Below are 24902 nucleotides of genomic sequence, written 5' to 3' on the forward strand. Positions count from 1 at the left end.
ACCAGCAGTGGCAGCATGGAGCCCATATACCACTACTAAGTGGTCATTTGAGAACCTCTGTTGACCACTGAGTCAAATGGCCACTGTCAAGTCTTCCTGCACTAGACTTTTCAGGGGAGGTGTGAGTACAGTGAACTCTCCATCTACCCCTCCCCCCCCACTCTCCCACCCAATTACATGGACTGTCACCTCAATTTTTACACCACAGGAGGATCTTTTGACGCATCATGTCGATAAGAACTACCCAGATGGTCCTATTCTCCAGCCTTATCTCCTTTAGCACTCTAAATTCATCACTTTTGAATCTATATCCAGTACTCTTTTGAAACCACCTATGCTCCTATGCAATCTACCTCCACCACTCTCCCAGGCAGTGCATTCCAAATCTCTTGCTGACAGTATTGAAGTTGTGACCCCCTTTGTAAATGATTTACAAACTAGTGGAAACAGAATATATCCTTCTTTTCACTGTCAAAATTGATAATAACTTTAAACACCTCAATAAGGTCACCTCTTAATCATCTCTGCTCCAAGGAGAATAAGCGGCACGGTGGCACAGTGGTTAGCACTGCTGCCTCACAGCGCCAGAGACCTGGGTTCAATTCCCGCCTCAGGCGACTGACTGTATGGAGTTTGCACATTCTCCCCGTGTCTGCGTGGGTTTCCTCCGGGTGCTCCGGTTTCCTCCCACAGTCCAAAGATGTGCAGATCAGGTGAATTGGCCATGCTAAATTGTCCGTAGTGTTAGGTAAGGGGTAAATGTAGGGGTATGGGTGGTTTGCGCTTCGGCGGGTCGGTGTGGGCTTGTTGGGCCGAAGGGCCTGTTTCCACACTGTAAAGTAATCTAAATCTAAGCACAGCTTTTCTAATATTTTCTTGTATCTAACATCCCTCATTCCAGGTTTTAGTAAATCTCCTTTGCAGTCTCTCTAGGGTTTTAATATCCTTGCTTTAATAAGTTGCCCAGAACTGAATACAATACTCCAAATATGTCTGATCTGATTTGTAGAGGTGTAACATCAATCCCTTGATTTTATATCTATGCCTCAATTTATAAACCCAAGGATCTTATAAGCCATAACAACTGTTTTAACGTGTCTGGCCACGTTTAGAGAATTATGCACTTCAACCCTGAGGTCACTCTGCTCCAGTGCTCCCCTCAAAAGTTGTACCATTGAGCCTATATTGTCTCTCTGTGCTTTTTCTGCCAAAATGCATAACCTCACATTTCTCTGCCTTGAAATTCATCTGCCAGGTGTCTGCCCATTTGACCAACTTGTCAATGTCCCCCCTGAAATTGATGATGTGGAGGTGCTGGTATTGGACTGGGCTGAACAAAGTCAGAGGTTATACAACACCAATAAGTTCATTTGAAATCACAAGCTTTGGAGTGCAGCACTCTTGGCACTTCACCTGACAAAGGGGCTATGCTCTGAAAGCTTGTGATTTCAAATAAACCCATGGGAGTTGCTCAGTGTCATCCTCACAATTCACTATTGTCCCTAGCATAGTATCATCTGCAAATTTAAGATTTTGCCTTTGACACTCATTTCCAAATCATTTATGCAAATCAAAAAGTGCAAGGGCCCAAATCTGTCCTTGTGAATGCCATTTTCAATTTTTCTCCAATGCAAGAAATGCATGAATCCAGGACATAATAGGCAAGGAAGACAGATTCATAACATAGCCAAATACTAACCTGCAAGACATTCCAACACCCACGGCTGGCAGTAAGAGCAGGAGAAACTCATGATCAGCCATGTCTGATATGGTCTTGCACCCTTAAGCAATAACCATCTGATTCAGGCTATGACCTGTTTCAGGGGAAGAAAACACAACAGCAAATAGATAAACATATGAAAATTCTTTGGAATTAACTCAATCACTCAAATTCAATATAAACTTCTCAAATCATGATTCCCTAAAGGCTCAGATGAAAACCAGAATATTTCCCAATAAATCACTGTTTCAACAGCTCCAGCAGGAATCTACAGCCAAACAAGCAATAATTGCCAGTCGTATCATTTCAAGGAAGTCTTGTGAAAACATTCTCCAATGTTAAAGTGAAATTCAACTACCACTCTGGGTAAGTCAACATAAATTGAAATAAATACATTCTTCCATGAAGTGTCAAAAATCTATTGATGTCGGTCTTGAATATACTCATGACTAAGTATTGCAATTCTTTAGTCTAGAAATCCCAGTAACACAACCTTGAGTGTAGACACTCTTTCACAGGTTATTCAAAACTTTCAGTACCCTTTTTCTGAGAATCTGACCCCGTGTTCTCACTTCCCAAGCTAGTGGAAACATTTTTGTAACATGTTTCAGTAAAATAACTGCTCATTATTTTAAACTCTAAGGGATATAGGCTTATGTCTTTATAAGATTATGGTGTGTGTGTGTGTGTATGGTGGGGGGTGGGGCGTAACAAATTGACAGAAACAGAATATTGGGTTGCTTACAGGAAGTAAACAGTAGGAATAAGTTGGCCTTTTTCATGAGTGGTGACAACAATGGTACTGGCACCCTAACTGTATATAAGTTATAAAACGATTTGGATGGAAGGATTGAAGGTTTGGTAGCACTATTTCCTGCTTCCACAAGGATGCATGGGAAATTGCGATTTTGAATAAGATTTGTAGCTCAGGTTGTGGATCAGATTGTAAGTTTGTTCACTGAGCTGGTAGATTTTTTCTCAGACGTTCTGTCACCATCATCAGTGAGCTTCTGATGAAGCGTTGGTGTTCTGTCTCACTTGCTACTTATGTCTGTTGTGGTGGGTGATATCCCTTCCAGTTCTGTTTCGGAGAGGTTGATGAATCTATATGTTTGTTAATGGAGTTCTGGTTTGAATGCCAGGCCTCTAGGATTTCCTATGTGTGTCTTTGTTTAGCGTCTCCCAGAACTGATGTATTGTCCCTATCAAACTGGTATCCCTCTTCGTCTGTGTGTGTGTGTTAGTTATGTATTTTGATGGCTAGTTGGTGCTCATGTATCTTGGTAGCTCAGTTACTGCCTATCTGTCTAATGTAGTGTTTGTTGCAGTCCTTGAAGAGTATTTTGTCCATGACATGCATTCTGCTGGTTGTTGGTACGGAGTCCTTTAAATTCATCAGGAGCTCTTTCAGTGTGATGGTAGGTTTGAGGGCTACCTTAATGCTTTGGGGCCAGAGTAGTCTGAGCACAATCTCCAAGATGTGGCTCAGAGCGGTGGCTCAGTGATTAGCACCCTGCCTCACAGTGCCACAGACCCGGGTTCGATTCTCACCTCAGGCAACTGTCTGTGTGGAGTTTGCATGTTCTCCCCATGTCTGTGTGGGTTTCCTCCGGATGCTCCGGTTTCTTCCCACAATCCCACATATTGTTAGGTGCATTAGTCAGGGTAGGGGAATGGGTCTGGGTGGATTACTCTTCGGAGGGTTGGTGTGGACTTGTAGGATCAAATGGCCTGTTTCCGTACTGTAGGTAATCTAATCATGTATTTGATGTATGGCAGGGTGGCTAGAGTCTCTGGGTGTGTTGTGCCTTCTTGTTTAGGTCTGTTGTGCAGTAATCGACGGACTGCACTTATCGGGTACCCATTGTTCCTGAATACATTGTCTAGGTGTTTTTCCTTGGTTTCTCATTGTTCCTGGGTGCCGCAGTGTGTTGTGGCTCACTTAAATAATGTCATGATGCCGCTCTGTTTGTGGGTGTTGGAATGATTGCTCCTGTAGTTGAGTAGTTGGTCAGTGTGAGTGGCTTTCCTGTAGATGCTGGTCTGCAGCTCTCCATTGGCCTTTTGTTCTACTGTGATGTCGAGGAAGGGGAGTCTGTTGTTGTTCTCCTCCTCTTTGGTGAACTTTACACCAGTAAGGATGTTGTTCATGTGTTTGTGGGTTTTCTTCTAATTTGTTGCATTTCATGATGACAAAGGTGTCATCCATATAGCGGACCTAAAACTTGGGCTGGATCATGGGAAGGGCTGTTTATTCTATCCTCTGAATAACTGCTTCTGCTAAGAATCCTGATATTGGTGACCCCATAGGCATCCCATTGATTTGGTTGTAGATCTTGTCATTGAAGGTGAAGTGGGTTTTGAGGCACAAGTCTACTAGTTTGACATTGCTGTCCTTGCTGATAAAGTTGGTGTTGTCAGGCATTTGTGTCCTTGGTGTATCTGGCAGTGAGGCCAGTGTTTCTTCGGCTAGGTGTTGTTTATTGATGTGAATAGACAGACAGACAGCTGCACTAACCTCAAAAGACAGAAGGAAAGGAACATCCTCAACATACTAGAAAATACAGCCCTGTAAGGACTCAGAAAAGACAGAAATATTATAATCCTGCCGACAGACAAAAAGTGCATGACCGTCATCCTGAACAGAACACAATACATTGAAAAAGCAAACATACTACTCACGGATACTGATACCTACCAACAAGTGGTGATGGACCGACTCCACAGCTAGTAAGCTGCATTACAGCCTGCCCTGAGGAAACTACACAAGACATGTGAAATTAACAAGACAAATCTCCAAAGAATGAAACTTGAAGGATCCACTACATCCCGTTTCTATGGATTACTAATGATACATAAACAAGGGTCCTCACCTCAGACTCATTGTCTCTCTTCCCGTGACATCGACATAAAGACTAGCAAAGGAACTGCACTGCAAACTGAACACCTAGCAGAAGACTCAAGCACTTGATCCACTTCACCCAGGAATTCCTTAACATCATCAAAGGGCGGCACGATAGCTCAGTGGTTAGCACTGCTGCCTCACTGTGCCAGATACCCAGGTTGAATTTCCACCTCGGGCAACTGTCTGTGTGGAGTTTGCACATTCTCCCATGTCTGAATGGGTGTCCTCCGGGTGCTCCGGTTTCCTCTCACAATCCAAAGATATGCCGGTTATGTTGGCCATGTTAAATTGCCCATAGTGTTAGGCGCATTAATCAAAGGGAAATATAGGGTAGGAGAATGGGTCTGGATGGGTCACTCTTCGGAGAGTCGGTGTGGACTTGTTGGGCTGAATGGCCTGTTTCCATACTGTAGGGAATCTAATCTAATCTAAAAAAAAAACACCAGGTACAGGATAACGAGGTCATGGTTTCCTTCGACAGGATGGCCCTATTCACATCAATAAACAACAATGTAGTCAAAGAAACACTGGCCTCACTGCTAGATGCACCAAGGACACAAAAACCTGACAGCACCAACGCCATCAACAAGGATAGCATGGTCAAACTAATAGACTTATGCCTCACAACCCACTTCACCTTCAACAACAGGATCTACAAACAAATCGATGGGAATGAACAAGAAGCTGCAACACACCCAGAGACTCTAGCCACCCTGCCATACATCAAAAACATCACAGAGATGTTGACCAGACTACTCCGACCCCAAGGCATCATTGTAGCTCACAAACCTACCACCACACTGAAACAGCGCCTGATGAACTTAAAGGACCCTGTACCAACAACCAGCAGAATGAACGTCATAATATAAAATATCCTGCAAGGTCTGAAAAAAACATTACATTTGACAAATGGGCAGGAAACTAGCCAGTAGGATACATGAGCACCAACCAGCAACCAAAAGACATGACTAATGCTCACTCATATCCATATATACAGACAAAAAGGGACACCAGTTCGATTGGGACAATACATCCATTCTGGGGGAATGCTAAACAAAGACATGCACAGGAATTCCTCGAGGCCTGGCATTCAAACCAGAACTCCATTAACAAACATAGATTTGGACCCCATTTACCAACCTCTCTGAAACAGAACTAGAAGTGATATCACCCACAACAGACCAAGACACATAAATAATAAGTGGGACAGAACACCAACGCTTCATCGGAGGCTCACTGATGTTACCAACATGGTGATGAAACATGCAAGCAAACATGTGATACGAAAGAAAGTAATTTGTGAAGAGCATATAAGGAGCCTATAAAGGGATATAGATAAATTAAGGGAGGGCAAAGTTCTGGCAAATGGAGTGCAATGTGGAAAAGTGTGAAATTGTCCATTTGGCAGAAAGAATAAAAAAAAATCAAAATGGTAAAAGGCTGAAGAGCTCTGAAATGCAGGGAGAGCTGGATGTGGTAGTGCACAAATCAGAGAAGGTTAGCATGCAGATACAGAAAATAATAAGGAAAGCTAGTAGAGTGCTATAGTTTATTGCTACAGGAATTGAACATTTGGGATTATGCTTCAGGTATACAGGGCATTGGAGAGACCACGTGCAGAGAACTGCATACCATACTGGTCACCATACTTATGGAAGAATGTTAATGCACTGGAAGCAGTTCAGAGAAGATTTACTAGATTAATACCTAAAATGAGTGATTGCCTTACTCTTCTCGAGTTTATAAGAGTAAGAAATGTCTTAATTGAAACATACAAGATCCTGAGGGGATGTTGAAACAATGTTTCCTCTTATGGGAGCATGCAAAACTGGTTTAAAACAAAAGGCTGCCCATTTAAATCAGATGAAAGAGCAGCACTCCAAAAACTTGTACTTCCAACTTTGTTCACTCCAGTCCAATACCGGCACCTCCGCATCATTTAAATCAGAGGAAGCATTTTTTCTCTGAGGGTTAAGTGTCTTTAGAACCCCCTTCTTCAAAAGGTAATGGATGCAGAACCTTTACATATTTTTAAGGCTCAAGTAAACAGATTATTGATTTACAAGAGGATGAAAGATTATTGGGCATATGTAGGAATGTAGTCATAGAATCATATAACATACAAACACCAAACTAATCATATTTACCAGCACTTAGTACTTGCACTAGCCTACTGTACCCTGGCATTTTAAATACTTACCCAGATGCTTTATAAGTGTTGAGGCTAAAATCAGATCAGTCATGGCCTTAGTGAATAGCAGAGCCGGCTTAACAAGTCAAATGACCTACCATAGTTCCTTGTTTATAAGTTATATACTTAATTGTTCCTTCCAAGACAATCTTCTCATCCCAAGAGTCAGTCTAGTGAATCTGTGCTATACTCATTCTCGCACTACATCTTTCCTTAGGTATGGAAACCAGCTGCACATGTATTCCGAAATGACCTCACCTATGGACTACACAATTGTAGTAAGAGTTATTTTACTCTCTTACAGTTCCTTTCTAACAAAAGTTAGCATACCATTTACCTTCCTAATTGTTCAAAGTGAGAGCACGTTAATTTGGTTCATTGACATGAACATGCCCCAATCTCCCATCACTCAAAATATTCCTCATTTCTTTTTTCATACCTCAGAGGATAACTTCAACATTTTGCCATATTGTATTCCATCTGCATCTCCTTTCACACTAACCTATGCAATCTCTTTGCGCTCTCACCATTTACTTTCTCAATTACCTTTGTATTGCCAGCAAACTTGGTATGTTAAATTGAGTTACTTCATCTCAGTCATTAATATAAATTGTAAATATTGATTCTTGCAATACTCCACAAATTAAACTGAACAACTGGAAACTGTCCCATTCATTCTTACCTATTTTTTGTCAATTGGTATTAGTATTTGTTTAATGTACCTGCCATTTTCTGACTTCCAATTATACTTTTACCATACTTTGCCAGTAAGGGAACCCACATTTATATTTTTCAAACTCTTCCTCTTCAGATAGCCATAAAAACCTTTACAAATCTGTCTGTGTCTCTTGTGAGCTGTCATTGACTTTGTTCCCTCTTTAATTAATTTCTTGGTACTCATATGCTCCTTAATTCTGAAAGAATTACCAGACTTGGAACATTAACTGTTTCTCTTCCTCCAGTATTCTGAGTTTGTCTCAGATTTACTTCTCTCATTGGCAACATTATAAATCTCTTTTTTGATATCTTATCCCATAATTTCTCTAATTAGCTTTAAATGCACAAGACTTCCCAAATAGTTTTATTCCACAAAGAATGCTAGGCGAATGACAGGGATCTTGTGGATATGTTCTGAGAAAGCTTGGTTGGTGTGGTGGGTTGAGAATGTTGAGAAGTGTGTTCATTGTTTTCAATCATTCACATAAGCTCATTGAACATCCTCTTGTACTGTTTCCAGGCTCTTGGGGCCAGATTCTAGCCATTGACCTTCCTGCTCACTTGTTCCCATTCCCTGATAGCTTTTGAGAATCTTGTGTTCACCTGTGGAAATTGACCCCCTCCTCCACCATTGACTTCCACATTAAGGCCTTCTACATTTTATATGTGAAAAGATCTTTCTCTTCCTTAGCATTATTTGTATGGTTGCTACTTTTGGCAGTACCCCTTTAAAAGAGAACAGTGACGTTTAAGAAAAGTAAACTGTCTGTAACGCATAATACAAGAAAGTGAAGACTGCAGATACTGGAAATCAGAATTGATAATGTGGTGCTGGAAAAGCACAGCAGGTTAGGCAGCAAGGTGCAGGAAAATTGATGTTTTGGGCATAAGCCCTTTATCAGGGACAGGAGGGCTTATGTCTGAAACAGTAATTCTTCTGGTCCTCAGATGCTGCCTGACCTGCTGTGCTTTTCCAGCACCACACTCACGACTGCACCACACCATATCAGAACATGTTATTGAGTGCACAGCTATTGTGATGATTCTATGGCTTTCAGAGGTGTATTATATCTTTTTTTTTGAGAAGAGGTTTTAAGACAGTGATGTTGAGCTGTCTATTTGAACCCAATAGAGTAATCAGCTTGTAAAGCCTTGTTTTTATTAAGTTATAACAATAGAAGCAGCCAAAATGGGTGGGGTCAATCTCTCTCAGAGCCAAAATTTTTGATTTTAGTTTTTCAGTCACAGTTGCTGGGGTCTTTACACTGGGTTTGGAAACTGCTATACATCCTTCTTTGCTACTTGTTGATTTTTTTTTCTCATGGACTGGAGAATTGCCTGTGAGACTATCCATTTTACTGAATTTGCCTTTGTCAAGATTGCATTTATTGGCTATTACTGTAGTGAAACAATTACTGGTTAGTTGTTCTGTTAAGTTTTCCAATAGAGTTATTCCAATTTCTTCTTTTGTTTGCTGTATTTTAACTATAGTGTATGAGTAAAGTGTACTTTGTTTAACGTCAATTAGTTTGACCAATCGAATTGCATCTGGATCACAATACCTTATGTCACAAAGCTTGTCCTTTTTTGTTTCCTAAAAGCTGTTCCTTGGCTCAAGGAGACTTTGTCCTTGATTTTTTTCAGTGGGGCAATAAAGCGGGCCGCGCTCTGATCAATCTGATTTGGTACAGAGATGAAAAGAATTTTGAGAGGCATTTTGTTTATATGTAAACAGACGAGATTTCAGGGCAATGCGGTCATGCTTTAGAAGTGACCTGTATAAAGAGAGGGGAGTGGTCAGCTCTCTAGCTGAGCTGAGCAGTTTTAATTCAGTCTTGAACTGGTTAAGGAGTTCAACAGGGAGCTGGGTGGAAACTCTCTCTCTCTCTTTCTGCCTTTCAACTTCAACCTGTAAGCATGTGTTCCATTTATACTGGCTTTTAAAAGGAGTTTGCTTATTGGGACAGTTGTGTATATTTGGAACAGCATAATTAAGTCTAGTTGGATAGGATGATTCTGTAGGGGTTCTTTATTCTATTTGTGTTTCATTGTGTAATTTTGTGAGTAAATTTTTGTCTGTTTTAAAATCTAGTAGTCAACTTGGCTATCTTACTCCAGGTAATTTTCACTGTATACTTACTGAATCAAATTGCAAAATTATGGTCTGGGGCTGCCTGCTTAAGAATGTTTTGAGTGGTCTGGCCTAATCCATAACAATTCCACTTATCTTTTAAAATTAAAAAAAAGAGACAGGTCTAGACTATCTTCTGAATATATTTTGATGGGGTTTGGTCTGGTCCATAACACTATCAAGCAGTATGGGTTCTGTTTGGTCCAATGGTGTAATCTTTTAATTGAGGAGCCAACACAATGAACATGATTTGGCCATTAATATCCAAATCTGGCTAGATATTATAAACCTCCTTATAAATTTACAGTATGATTGTGACCTTTTTTGCCAAAGAAAAAGCTGACTAATCCATCTAAGATGTAAATACAGTTGGTGGGCACCCACAATATTCTACATGGCTCTCACTGAAAACACAGACAGTGGGTCATGTAAACTCCAGGCCTGAGGATCCCTCACTAGGATTAGTTGATGAACAACTCAAATCACACAGTTTTCATTGTACTTAGATATATGTGGCTACAATAAATCAAATCAAGCCACATTTCCATTAAGTGTGGATCTGTTCATCAGACAAAGTTTCTCCAAAGACCAAACTTAAAATCATAGGTAAATAGAACTATAGAAAAATTATAGCACAAAGCAATCATTCAGCCCATTGTATCTGTGTTGAGTGAATAAACCATTCACTTATTCTAATCCCATATTCTAGCACTTGGTCCACAACTTTGCACTTCTAGCGCAGATCCAGGTTCCTCTTAAATCAGTTGACAGTTTCTGCCTCAACCACCAATGGGTAGAATGTTAAAAGCTACTCAATATAATCAATATTACTACTTGTTAATGCAGAAGCACTGCATGCTATTACTATAGAACATTAAAGCACAGTACAGGCCCTTTGGCCCTTGATGTTGCATCACCCTGGGCAACTAATCTGAAGCCCATCCAACCTACACTATTCCATTCTCATCCATATGCATATCCAATGGCCATTTAAGTGCCCGTAAATTGGCGAGTCTACAACTGTTGCAGGCAGTGTGCTCCATGCCCCAACTACTCTGAGTAAAGAAACTACCTCTGTCATCTGTCATATATCTATCACCCCTCAACTTGAAGCTATGCCCCCTCGTGTTAGCCATCACCATCCTTGGAAAAAAGCTTTCATTGTCCACCCGATCTAACTTTCTGATTATCTTTTATGTCTCAATTAAGTCACCTCTCAACCTTCTTCTAACGAAAACAGCCTCAAGTCCCTCAACCTTTCCTCGTAAGACTTTCCTTCCATACCAGGCAACATCCTAGTAAATCTCCTCTAAACTCTTACCAAAACTTCCACATCCTTCCTATAATGACCAGAACTGCATGCAATACTCCAAGTGTGACCACACCAGAGGTTTGTACAGCTGCAGCATGACCTTATGGTTCTGAAACTCAATCTCTCTACTAATAAGACCTAACACACCGTATGCCTTCTTAACAGCCCTATTAACCTGGGTGGCAGCTTTGAGGGGTCTATGTACATGGACACCGGGATCTCTCTGCTCTACCAAAATCTTACCATTCGCCCATACTCTGCATTTCTGTTACTCTTTCCAAAGTGAATCACCTCACTTTTTTGCATTAAACTCCATTTGCCATCTCTCAGCCCAGCTTATCTCTGTCCCTCTGTACCCACAACCAAAGTAAGGCTCACTGGTCTATAATTACTAGGGTTGTCTCTACTCCCCTTCTTTGAACAAGGGAACAACATTTGCGATCCTACAGTCTTATGCTACTATTCCTGTAGGTAATGACGACTTAAAGATTAAAGCCAAAGACTCAGCAATCTCCTCGTTGACTTCCCAGAGAATCCTAGGATAAATCACATCCAGCCCAGGGACTCATCTATTTTCACACTTTCCAGAATTTCTAACACCTCCTCTTTGTGAACCTCAATCCCATCTAGTCTCATACCCTGTTCTCAGTATTCTCCTCAACAACATTGTCTTCTTCCAGTGTGAATACTGACAAAAAGTATTCATTTAGCACTTCCCCTATCTCTTCTGACTCCATGCACAACTTCCCACAACTGTCCTTGATTGGCCCTAATCTTACTCTAGCCATTCTTTTATCCCTTCCAACAACTTCTCATGTCCCCTCCTTGCTGATCTTACTTCTCTTTTTAGGTCTTTCCTGGCTACCTTGTAACTCTCAATCACTGAGCCTTCACATCACATCCTAACATAAGCACTCTTCTTCCTCCTCTTATCTATGTCTCTATAATTGTTGCAAAATATAAGAATATAAATGCCTAGATATTCACAAACATTATCTATTGTATACTATATTATTCTATCCTTCTAAAGGATAGAAAATTCAGATTGGGCATGATTTTTGAAATAAAGTAGGATCCGGTTTAACCCTTTCAGTAAATTTACTGTATTGTAAACTGTTAGAAAATATGCTTTGTCTACTTGGTTTGAAAAAGATATCAACTAAAATATTTATACATTGTGTCAATCTTACAATGTATTAAATTATTTTTCTTCATAAGAAAATGCAAATGCCTAGTTATATTCTATGCTGTAATGTTCAAAATGATCTCTTGATTGTATGCCTAAATGAAATCCATAATATGCAGATTGGTAACTGCCAGAATGAACTTACATAGAACATAGAAAAGTACAGCACAGAACAGGCCCTTAGGCCCACGATGTTCTGCTGAGACTTAATCCTAATGTAAAATATGGACCTCTCAGCTCACTGCTATCCATGTGCATGTCCAGCAGTCGCTTAAATGTCCCCAATGACTTCACTTCCACCACCTCAACTGGCAACACATTCCATGCATTCACAACTCTCTGTGTAAAGAACCTACCTCTGATGTCTCCTTTATACCTTCCTCCTAATATCTTCAAACTATGACTTCGCGTATCAGTCAATCCTGCCCTGGGGAAAAGTCTCTGGCTATTGACTCTATCCATTCCTCAGATTATTTTGTACACCTCGATCAGGTCTCCTCTCTTCCTCCTTCTCTCCAGAGAGAAAAGTCCAAGCTTATTCAACCTTTCTTCATACGGCAAGCCCTCCGGTCCAGGCAGCATCCTGGTAAACCTTCTTTGCACCCTCTCCAAAGCCTCTGTATCTTTCCTATAGTAGGGCGACCAGAACTGGACACAATATTCCAAGTGTGGTCTCAACAGGGACTTGTAGAGCGGCAGCAAAACCTCGTGGCTCTTCAACTTTATCCCCTTGTTAATGAAAGCCAAAACACCATATGCTTTCTTAACAACCCTATCCACTTGAGCGGCACCTTTGAGGGATCTATGTACTTGCACACCCAGATCCCTCTGTTCCTCCACTTTGCCAAGAATCCTATCTTTAATCCTATATTCAGCATTCGAGTTCGACCTTCCAAAATGCATCACTTTACATTTATCCAGGTTGAACTCCATCTGCCATTTCTCAGCCCAGCTCTGCATCCTGTCTATGTCACGCTGCAGCCTGCAGCAGCCCTCTATACTATCGATGACACTTCCAACCTTTGTGTCATCTGCAAATTTACTAACCTACCCCTCAACCCCCTCATCCAAGTCATTTATAAAAACTACAAAGAGCAGAGGCGCAAGAACAGAGCCCTACTGTTGAAGACCACTGCGATTAATCTTTTCGTTAAGCCTGGGTATAAGAATTAACTGAGAAAAATTTTGCCCAAAGGCATTTGTATGTAACAGATGGTGGTACGGTGGCTAGCAGTGCTGCCTCACAGCGCCAGAGACCCGGGTTCAATTCCCGCCTCGGGCAACTGTCTGAGTGGAGTTTGCACATTCTCCCTGTGTCTGCGTGGGTTTCCTCCAGGTGCTCCAGTTTCCTCCCACAGTCCAAAGATGTGCAGGTTAGGTGAATTGGCCATTCTAAATTGCCCAATAGGGAGGGTCTCCAATTAACTAGTGTTAGGTTGAGGGGAATGGGTCTGGGTGGATTGCTCTTTGGAGGATCGGTGTGGACTTGTTGGGCCGAAGGGCCTGTTTCCATACTGTAAGTAATCTAATCTAATTTAATCCAAATTTTGACTGTAAGGAGAACCAATCTGGTATGGCGTAATGACATAATAACTGCAACTGCAACTCCAAACTGCAATAAAAATGTCTCCGACAATAAAACATACATAACTACTGAATAAATACTTTAATGAGAAGTATGTTTATTATCTTTTGAACATCATGTAACAGTGACACCAATTTAAATATGGTGTATGCATTTATTATGGTTTTTATTGGACAACATCAGATTAAAATAAATTTTGTTCAAAATTAAAGCATTTTCAATAATACTTCAAAAGTTATCCTTACATTTTGTAAAATAAATAAAGGAATAATGAATGTAGCCCTTTAATTCTCTACTAACTGTGTTTACCCATTGGCTAAGAATCCCATATCTTTAGTAAAATAAACAAGTAGTTTGCTGATTAAAGTAAAATCAAGAAAATGAAACGTGACCATAATTTTCATTGAACTATTCAAAAAATGAATACATTCCCATTTATGCAAAATTGTTCTTTTCTTCAAAAAATTGTGCAAATACAGAATGTTTGACTTGAATGAAGTACAATTTTTTTTGTAAATGTTGCAAAATGTTATAAACATTGATCATATTTTCTACTACAAACATCTACATATATTGTACCATATTTTAAAGTAAGGTTTGAGGTTCTGTAACATACTTGTATATCCTTATTCAAACAAATATATGATCAGATAATAATTTAAAAGCAAATGAAATCCAAAGGAACAGAACAGACCTCCTTAAAATAAACTTACAAAACGTACAGAAAATAATAGCTTTCCTGGATTTTAAGACAATCATATTTGGTTTTTCAGAAAATAAAATATTGAAGAATTCGACTGACTATTTCCTGGATTATTTACTTTCACAGGAAGAAAAGACGATCAGCCAACTCTAAGTCAGGTTCTCTATGAACATTCTGAGCCACTAGAGTTGTAAGTTTGAAGGCATATTGGCATGGAGCTGGCAAGCGAATTACACCCTGTAAAAGAACCAAATATGTGTATTTTAAATAAGAAAGATGTAAAGGGACAAACACAGTTAAAGCTGTTCAAAATACACAAACTTTCTTCAGCGAGTGGGTAGAGATGATTGTTAATGCTGTATTCAGGTAAGTCAGAAAGATTACAAATAAAATGAATGCTGTACATAATGGTGAGGAAATTACCAAATAATTCAATGAACTGCCAGATGTATAACATTATTTTACATCAAACAAAGTTCATTGATGTTGATTCAAAGATGAGAATAAAATTAATAAGAAGTGGGTTATGGAGTCAGAGTCATGGAGATGTACAGAATGGAAAAGACCCTTCCGTCTAATTCATCCATGCTGACCAGATATACCAAATTAATCTAGTACCATTTACAAGCATTTGGCCCATATCCCTCTAAACCTTTACTATTCGTATACCCATCAAGATACCTTTTAAATGTTTAATTGTACCAACCTCTGGCAGGCCATTCCATACACACACCACCCTTTATGTGAAACAGTTATCTCCTTAGGTACCTTTTAAACTTTCCCCTCTCATCCTAAACCTATGACCTCTACCACAACCCAGGGCAAAGAGCTTGTCTATTTACCCTATCTATGTGCCTCATGATTTTATAAACCACTGTAAGGTCACCCCTCAGCTTCCATCTCTCCAGGGAAAACACCTCCAGCCAATTCAGCCTCTCCCTATAGCTCAAACCCTACAACCCTGGCAAAATCCTTGTAAATCTTTTATGAACTTTTTCAAGTTTCACAACAAACTTCCTATAGCAGGGAGACCAGAATTGCATGCAATATTCCAAAATGGCTTAACCAATATCCTGACCAGCCATAACACAATCTCCCAACTCCTATACTCAATGTTCTGTTCAATAAAGGAAAGCATACCAAATGCCTTCTTCACTGCCTACCTGTGACTTCACTTTTAAAAAACAATGAACCTGCAAACCAAGGTCTATTTGTTCAGCAACATGCCCCAGGATCTTACCATTAAGCGTATAAATCCTGCCCTGATTTGCCTTTCCAAAATGCAGCACCTCATTTATCTAAATTAAACTCCATCTGCCACTCCCAGCCCATTGGCCCATCTGATCAAGATCCCGTTATACTATGAAGTAACCTTCTTCGCTGTCCACTACACCTCTAATTTTGGTGTCATCTGCAAACTTACTAACGATACCTCATACGTGCACATCCAAATCAATTATATAAATGACAAAAAGTAATGGACCCAGCACCAATCCTTGTGGCACACCACTGGTCACAGGCCTCCAGTCTGAAAAGCAACCCTCCACCACCACCCTGTCTTCTACCTTTGAGCCAGTTCTGTATCCAAATGCTAGTTCTCCCTGTATTCCATGTGATCTAACCTTGCTCACCAGTCTATCATGGGGAACCTTGTCGAACGCCTTATTGAAGTCCGTATTGGTCACTGCCCTCAATACTCTTTGTTACTTTTTCAAAAAACTCAATCAAGTTAGAGAGACATGATTTCCCATGCACAAAGCCATGTTGACTATCCCTAATCAGTCCTTGCCTATCCAAGTACATATAAATCCTGTCGCTCCGGTTTCCTTCCAACAACGAGCCCAGTCCTGATGTCAGGCTCACTGGTTTATAGATCTCTGACTTTTCCTTACCAACTTTCTTAAATAGTGGCACTATATTAGCCAACTCCCAGTCTTCCAGCAACTCACCTGTGACTGTGGATTATAGAAATATCTCAGCAAGGGGCCCATAGATCACTTCCCCAGCTTCCTACAGAGTTGTAGGGTACACCTGATCACCTGGGGATTTATCCACCTTTATGCATGTTAAGACATTCAGCGCCACCTCCTTTGCAATGTGGACATTTTTCAAGATGTCATCATTTATTTCCGCACATTCAATATCTTCCATGTCCTTCTCCACAGTAAACACTAATACCAAATACTCTTTTAGTATCTTCTCCCATCTCCTGCGGTCCCACACATAGGTTGACTTGCTGATCTTTGAAGGGTTCTAATCTCTCCCTTTTGTCCTTAATGTATTTATAAAATCCCTTTGGATTCTCCTTAACCCTATTTGCCAAAGCTTCCCAGTGTCACCTTTTTTCCAATCCTGATTTCCCTCTTCAGTATACACCTACTCCCTTTATACTCTAAAGATTCACTTGATCTCTGCTGTCTATACCTGACATATGTTTCCTTCTTATTCTTAACCAAAACCTCAATCTCTCTAGTCATCCAGCATTCCCTACACATGCTAGCCTCGCCTTTCATACTCTCCTTATCTAATTTTTGAATGCTTCCAATTTTCCTGTGAACATCATCCTCTACCTCCACTGCCCCCCCCCCCCCCACCCCCAAATCAACTTTTGAAAGTTCTTGCCTAATACCGTTAAAATTGGCCTTCCTCCAATTTAGAACTTCAACTTTTAGATCTGGTCTATCTTTTTCCATTAGTATTTTAAAGCTAATTAAATTATGGTTGCTGGCCTCAAAATGCTCCTGCACTGACACCTCAGTCACTTATCTTTGACAAATCACAGAAAGGACATATGCACGCCTTTGGAGAGTTAACTTGTTTCAGAGTTGCACGACTTTGAATTTAAAAGGGAATGAACAATAACCAACACTTTTATAAACAGCATGCCTTAAAGTAAGCTAATTTCAGCAGTGGGAGAATCTATAGACAAAACTACAATTGCTACCAATGTGAAATCACATTTGCTTCATTATCAGGCCTCCAAGAGGATTTGCATTATTAACCTGAGAAGGCTTAATTTAACTTATGCATAGAAATATATGCAGCATTGTTGAACAAAGAGGAGTTCTGTTGTTCCAATCTTGGCTTCTTTCTAGAAATTTGTAGCCATAATTAATTTTAGGTGGTAAGGAAAACAATCTATAGAATGATATAGTGTGAAATATAATAACAAGGTGTTTGGCTGAAGTGCTTCAACAGTTTTTTATTTGACTTAATTCTATATTTTCATTAAGAAAAGCAGGGCAAACTATATATAAAACACTTTATAATATACTTTAAAACAAACAGAAGTTACATCTTCCTATAGTGATATACCTGAGATCAACTACTTATCATAAAGGAAAGTACAAAAGCCAAATCCCATTCCGCAGAAGAGCACCCAGTACATCAAAATAAAAATGCTTGTGTTGTTACTTAAGTTTAATTGAAACAATTGCTCTACTTTTAATTCCAAAATGCCGATAGAAAACAAGCAGAAGGCAGTTAATATTATTCTACCATCCATCCACCAGGTTCTGATATTGGTCAACTTCTTTGAATAGGTAAATTAAGTCCTGACTGTGACATTGAGGCATGACTGTACTGTGAAACAGTAAATTAACTGTGAAGTAGTGGCAGCTCCCATTTCAGATCAAATCAAGTGAATGATGAATAGTGACCCAGAAAAGGCTGAGGCACATTAGGCCACCCTGTGGGCCAGGAGAGGAGGATATGTTTGTCTGGGCCTCTCAGGCCTTAGAGGCCTTGAGCCTCTCTTGCTCCATGACTTCTGTTCTTTCCCAATTGTAGATTCCAGCCCATTCCTCATTGTCTTACCTGACCATAGGGAACATATCCAGCCATGCTCAGCAGCAAATGGCATCAGAATTCCTCTTCCTGTTTTGATTGTGGAATGAATTCACTTTGTCTATGTTTTTGAGGAATTTCAATGAAATGAAACTAAGCCAATGCATGGTGATGGTTTTGAGACTTACATGGTTGGCCTATTAAATGTGTCTGCATGACTTAAAGCTCAGCACATTGTTCAAGGAGATCTTGAGAGACAAAATTTACATGTATTTGGAAAGGCAAGGACTGATATTGCATGAAAATCATGTCTCACTAACTTAATTTTTGAATAAGTGATGAAGTGGATTGATGAAAGCATGGTTCATGGACTTCAGTAATGCATTTGACAAGGTTCCTCATGGTAAACTACTCAGCAAGATTCGATTATATAGAATATAGTAAAAACTAGCCATTTCGATACAGAACTGGCTCAAAGATAGGAGACAGAGGATGGTAGTGGAGGGTTGCTTTCCAGACTGGAGGTCTGTGACTAGCAGTGTGCCATAAGGATTGGTGGTGGGTCCACTGTTTTTTGTTATTTATATAAATGGATGTGAACACAGGAGGTATGGTTAGTAAGTTTGCAAATGACATAAAAGCTAGTAGTGTAGTGGACAGCGAAGAAGGTTACCTCAGAGCACAACAGGACTTTGATCAGATGGACCAGTGGGCCGAGGAGTGGCAGATGGAGTTCAATTCAGATAAATGAGAGATGCTGCATTTTGAAAAAGCAAATCATGACAGGATCTATACAATTAATACTAAGGTCCTGAGGAGTGTTACTGAACAAAGAGACCTTGGATTACAGGTTCATGGTTCCTTGAAAGTAGTTGCAGGTAGATAGGGTAGTGAAGGTGGTGTTTGGTATGCTTTTCTTTTTTGGTCAGTGCATTGAGCATAGGAGTTGAGAGGTCATGCTGGGGCTGGAAAGGGCATTGGTTAGGACACCTTTGCATTCAATTCTGGTCTCCCTGCTATAGGAATGATGTTGTGAAACTTGAAAGGGTACAGAAAAAAATTACAAGAATAGTGCCAGGGTTGGAGGGTTTGATCCATAGAGAGGCTGCATAGGCTGAGGAGGCTATTTTCCCTGGAACATCGGAGGCTGAGGCTAGAAGTATATAAAATCATGAGAGACACAAAGGGTGAAGAGCCAAGATCTTTTCCTCCACGATAGCAGAGTCCAAAACTAGAGGGCACAGGTTTGAGATGAGGGGGGGGAACTTAAAAGGGACCTGAGGGGCAATTTTTTCATGGTGATGCATGAATGGAATGAGCAGCCAAAGGAAGTGGTGGAGGTTGGAACAATTATAACATTTAAAAGACATCTGGATGGGTACATGGATAGGAAGGGTTTAAGAGGTATATGGGGCAAATGCTGTAAAATGGGACTAGATTAATTTAGGATGTCTGGTTGGCATAGACAAGTTGGACTGAAGGGTATGTTTCCATGCTGTGCAACTCTATGACTCTAAGTGAATTCTCAGATGGGAACATTAGGCCCAGCAAATTAAAATGGACCAAAACTTGACATCTTAGTTAATTTGGGCGTGCTGAGTGCTTTACAACCCATACTTCGTCCACCCACACCTCACCGACTGCTCCCCTTATTATCTTAGCAACTGATTCTACACTAAAAAGTAAGGTGTTAGCAGTAATAATCTATACAAACTGGTTGATATCAGTCAAACTTTATAACTCTGATCTTTGAAGCTGCTTTAATTTAATCTGATATATCATGGGGCAAATTCAAATTTAGCTTCTAATATTTTATCAAGTTTTAAGGCTTTCTAAAACCCACCATCTCAAAACTATATTAAGAGTTGCATTATTCATTCAAGTTATAATTAATCTTACAGATATGAGTTAATGTCAACAGTCACAAAATGCTGTTCAGAGGGTCAAATAATTCAATACATAAAATAGCAATTTGCATGTACATGTAAAATATATGGGCTAAATTTTACCAAAAATTAGCGAATTGTCAATTTTGGGATGTTCCATAAACAGATTCTTCCAGTGTGCTATCTCACATATTTCTTCACTGCTCACTTCATTATATATGCACTATGTCTATATGGTACTGTGCTCTCAGAGGCAGCAGTTGGAGTTGCCTCTGGTGGGGCATTCTGGGATTTCAAGCACCAGTGCCAGATTTAAAGTCCAGCTATCCACTAGGTCATTAATGGTCCGCCACGAATAGCCCTTCTTAGTCCTTAGAGTGGAAGCAAATGAAAAGAGCAGTTTATGAGGGAACTTATATGGCACGAGTGAGTCTTCATTGCAAATAAAAGCTCACATTTGGGTATGTATATCTAATTTACATCATCTGTCTGATTGACAACATTGTAATTGTAGCCAAAAGGATTGAGCTTTCACAGGTCACCATTTCTTAGCACTTCCATAATACCCAGTGTAACATAATATCTTGTCACAGTTCAATGTGAAAGCAGTAAGTGTTGGAAAGCCTTCAAACAGCTGAAAAGGTTAACTTTTATTAAACAGGAAGAGTGAAGAAAAAGGAAACAAAATATTACATCTGCTTTTGAAAATAGAAAAATTGTGATCACTTATTTTTAGTGGAGAGAATATTATTGTCCTAACAGCAGTTATGTGTTGTCAAATCAATTCCTGGAAATTGAGAGTGCCAGATTTTATCAAGGGTAATAGTTACTACAAAATAATTGCAGAATTGGAGAAAGAATGAAAACAGTTATAAATTAATAATCTATTCATTTTATCAAAGTCTACTCACTGGCCAGTTGTAATAGAGGTGGCACATCTTGTAAGTTAGTCTCTGCACATGGTCTGGTTTCATGCTACTATTGTCATATACAACATTGTAGTATGTTGGAGAAACAGTGCCTTGGCACGCACATTGACTGATTATGAAGAAGTCATACCTGTCAATATGATATAACAAATTTAGGTCACATTTAAGAACATTTAAGAGAAGAGTGAACTACAGTATTTGAGTCTTTGTAGGTAATGTTTTAATTTATTACAAGTCCTTTATTGACCTCAAGCTTGCACTTATGGAGCAAAATGTCTATCTCCTTCTGACAAGGTTGCACCTAATGTTCCAGAACTGTGGATTATGACTCCTTATAGTGGAAGACCCAAATTCCATGACTCAAATCACACAGCTTGTTCTTGGAGGTTGCAATCTCTTGAAAAATGTGACTTTAAAGGTTCAAGAGCATCGAATGTAGTCACAGAGTCATACAGCATGGAAACAAACCCTTCAGTCCAACCAGTCCAAGCCGAATGTTAAGCTAAACTAGTCGACTCGTGGCCCATATCCCTCCAAACCTTGCCTATTCATGTACTTATACAACTGTCTTTTAACATTGTAACTGTGCCCATATCCACACTAGTGCCCCCAAATTTTGCCCCTAGTCTTCAAAACCTCCCCATCCTAGGAAAAAGACACCTACCATAAACATATTTTATACCCCTTATGATTTTATGAACCTTTATAAGGTCATCTCTTAACCTCCTATGCTCCAGTGAAAAACTCCCAGTCTACGCATTCTTTCTTTATACTTCAAGCCTTCCATACCCGGCAACATCATAGAACATAGAACATTACAGCACATTACAAACCCTTCAGCCCTTGATGTTGTGCCAACCTGTGAATCCAATTTGAAGCCCTTGCAACCTAAACCATTCCATTTAAATCTATATATTTATCCAATAACTATTTAAATGCCCTTAAATTGGCGAGTCTACTACTGTTGCAGGCAGGGCATTCCACATCCTTACTACTCTGAGTAAAGAAACTACCTCTGACATTTATCCTATACTATTACCCCTCAATTTAAAGCTATGTCCCCTCATGCGAGACATTACCATCCTTGGAAAAAGGCTATCACTATCCACCCTATTTAACCCTCTGATTACTTTGTATGTCTCAATTAAATAACCTCTCAACTTTCTTCTCGCTAATGAAAACAGCCTCAAGTCCCTCAGCCTTTCCTCATAAGACCTTTCCTCCATACCTAGCAACATCCTAGCAAATCTCCTGTGAACCCTTTCCAAAGCTCTTTTCTATAATGTGGTAACCAGAACATAGAACAATACAGCACAGAACACGGTGGCACAGTGGTCAGCACAGCGCCAGAGACCTGGGTTCAATTCCCGCCTCGGGCGACTGTGTGTGTGGAGTTTGCACGTTCTCCCCGTGTTTGCGTGGGTTTCCTCCGGGTGCTCCGGTTTCCTCCCACAGTCCAAAAATGTGCAGGTTAGGTGAATTGGCCATGGTAAATTGCCCATAGTGTTAGGTGAAGGGATAAATGTAGGGGAATGGGTCTGGGTGGGTTGGGCTTCGGTGGGTCGGTGTGGACTTGTTGGACCAAACGGCCTGTTTCCACACTATAAGTAATCTAATCCAATCAAACCCTATGAATTTGGGTGGCAATGTTCAGGGATTTATGCACATGATCACCAAGTTCTCTCTGCTCATTTACCTTACCATTAGCCCAGTACCTGGTATTCCTGCTGTTCCTTCCAAAATGAATCACCTCACACTTCTCCACATTAAACTCCATTTGCCACCTCTCCACCCAGCTCTGCAGCTTATCTTTACCCCTCTGCAACATCCTTCAGCACTATCCACAACTCCACAGACCTTAGTGTCATTCGCAAATTTACTAACCCATCTTTCTATGCTCTCATCCAGGTCATTTATAAAAATGACAAACAGCAGTGGCCCCACACAGATCCTTGCAATTCACAACTAGTAACTGAACTCCAGGATGAACATCTCCCATCTATCACCACCCTCTGGCTTCTTTCAGCTCGCCAATTTCCAATCCAAACTGTGAAATCACCCTCAACCCCATGCCTCCTTATTTTGTGCAGTAGCCCACCATGGGTAACCTTATCAAATGCCTTGCTGATATCCATATACACCACATCAACTGCTTTACCCTCATCCATCTATTTGGTCACCTTCTCAAAGAACTCAATAAGGTTTGTAATGCATGACCTACCCTTCACAAAACTGTGTTGACTATCCCTAATCAACTTACTCCTTTCTAAATGATTATAAATCCTATCTCTAATAACCTTTTCCAACACTTTACCTACAAATGAAGTAAGGGTCACTGGTGCATAATTACCAGGGTTGTCTCTACTCCCCTTCTTGAAAAAGGGGACAACATTTGCTATCGTCCAGTCTTCTGGCACCATTCCTGTAGACAGTGACAACATAAAGAACAAAGCCAAAGGCTCTGCAAACTTCTCTCTGGCTTCCCAGAGAATCCTCTGATAAATCCCATTCAGCCCGGGCGACTTGTCTATTTTCACACTTTCCAGAATTGCTAACACCTCCTCCTTTTGAACCTCAATCCCATCTAGTCTAGTCTAGTAGTCTGTATCTCAGTATTCTCCTCAACAACTTTGTCTTTTTCCAGTGTGATTACTGATTTAAAATATTCATTTAGCGCTTCTCCTATCTCCTCTGACTTCACACACAATTTCCTACTACTTTCTTTGATTGGCCCTAATCTTACTCTAGTCACTCTTTTATTCCTGACATACCTATAGAAAGCTTTAGGGTTTTCCTTGATCCTAGCTGCTAATGACTTCTCATGTCCTCTCCTGGCTCCTCTTAGCTCTCTGTTTAGGTCCTTCCTGGCTAACTTGTAACTCTCAAGTGTTTTAACTGAGCCTTCACATCTCATCTTAACATAAGCCGCCTTCTTCCTCTTGACAAATGATTCAACTTGTTTAGTAAACCACAGCTCCCTTAAACATCATGATAAATATCTTCTGAACTCTCTCTAGCTTAATAATATCCTTCCTTTAACAGGGCAACCAGACCTGGACAGTAGCCCACAAGTGGTTAGCACTGCTGCCTCACAGAGCCAGGGACCCAGGTTTGATTCCACTCTCAGGCTTTGTGGAATTTGCACATTCTCCCAGTGCCTGTGTAGGTTTCCTCTGGGTGTTCCCACAGCTCAAAGATGTGCCGCTTAGGTGGATTGACCACGGGGAGAATGTGCAAACTCCACACAGACAGTCGCCTGAGGCAGGAATTGAACCCGGGTCTCTGGCGCTGTGAGGCAACAGTGCTAACCACTGTGTCCAAGGAGAATGCAGTTAAAAGGTTTATCAGCTATGATTGAATGGCGGAGCAGACTTGATTGATTGAATGCCCTAATTTCTGCTCCTATGTCTTATGGATGTGCTGGCTAGGTGGATTAGCCATGAGAAATGCAACCAAAAGAGAAAATGCTGGAAAATCTCCGCAGGTCTGGCAGCATCTGTAAGGAAAGAAAAGAGCTGACTTTTCGAGTCTAACTGACCCTTTGTCAAAGCTAAAAAAAGGGAGAAATAGGGAGGTATTCTCCACACACATCATTTACTGCATCCGCTGCACCTGATGTGGCCTCCTCTATATTGGGGAGACAGGCCGCCTACTTGCGGAACATTTCAGAGAACACCTCTGGGACACCCGGACCAATCAACCCAACCACCCCGTGGCTCAACTCCCCCTCCCACTCCACCAAGGACATGCAGGTCCTTGGACTCCTCCATCGCCAGACCATAGCAACACGACGGTTGGAGGAAGAGCCCCTCATCTTCCGCCTAGGAACCCTCCAACCACAAGGGATGAAC

General features: G+C 40.5%; 1 protein-coding gene across 1 annotated transcript in view; it reads right to left on the reverse strand.

The window, feature by feature from the left end:
* Window positions 1-14035: 14035 nt before the first annotated feature.
* LOC122551133 (piwi-like protein 4) overlaps window positions 14036-24902 on the reverse strand; it is a 166965-nt gene continuing 156098 nt past the window's right edge. The window contains exons 18-19 of the mRNA XM_043692759.1: window positions 21034-21181; window positions 14036-14687 (exon numbers count right to left, since the gene is read on the reverse strand). Of these exons, the coding sequence (XP_043548694.1) occupies window positions 14571-14687; window positions 21034-21181 (265 nt within the window). The 3' untranslated portion in view covers window positions 14036-14570. The remainder of the gene's footprint in view (window positions 14688-21033; window positions 21182-24902) is intronic.

The sequence above is a fragment of the Chiloscyllium plagiosum genome, chromosome 6, assembly GCF_004010195.1.
Source record: "Chiloscyllium plagiosum isolate BGI_BamShark_2017 chromosome 6, ASM401019v2, whole genome shotgun sequence".
Classification (NCBI taxonomy): Eukaryota; Metazoa; Chordata; class Chondrichthyes; order Orectolobiformes; family Hemiscylliidae; genus Chiloscyllium; species Chiloscyllium plagiosum.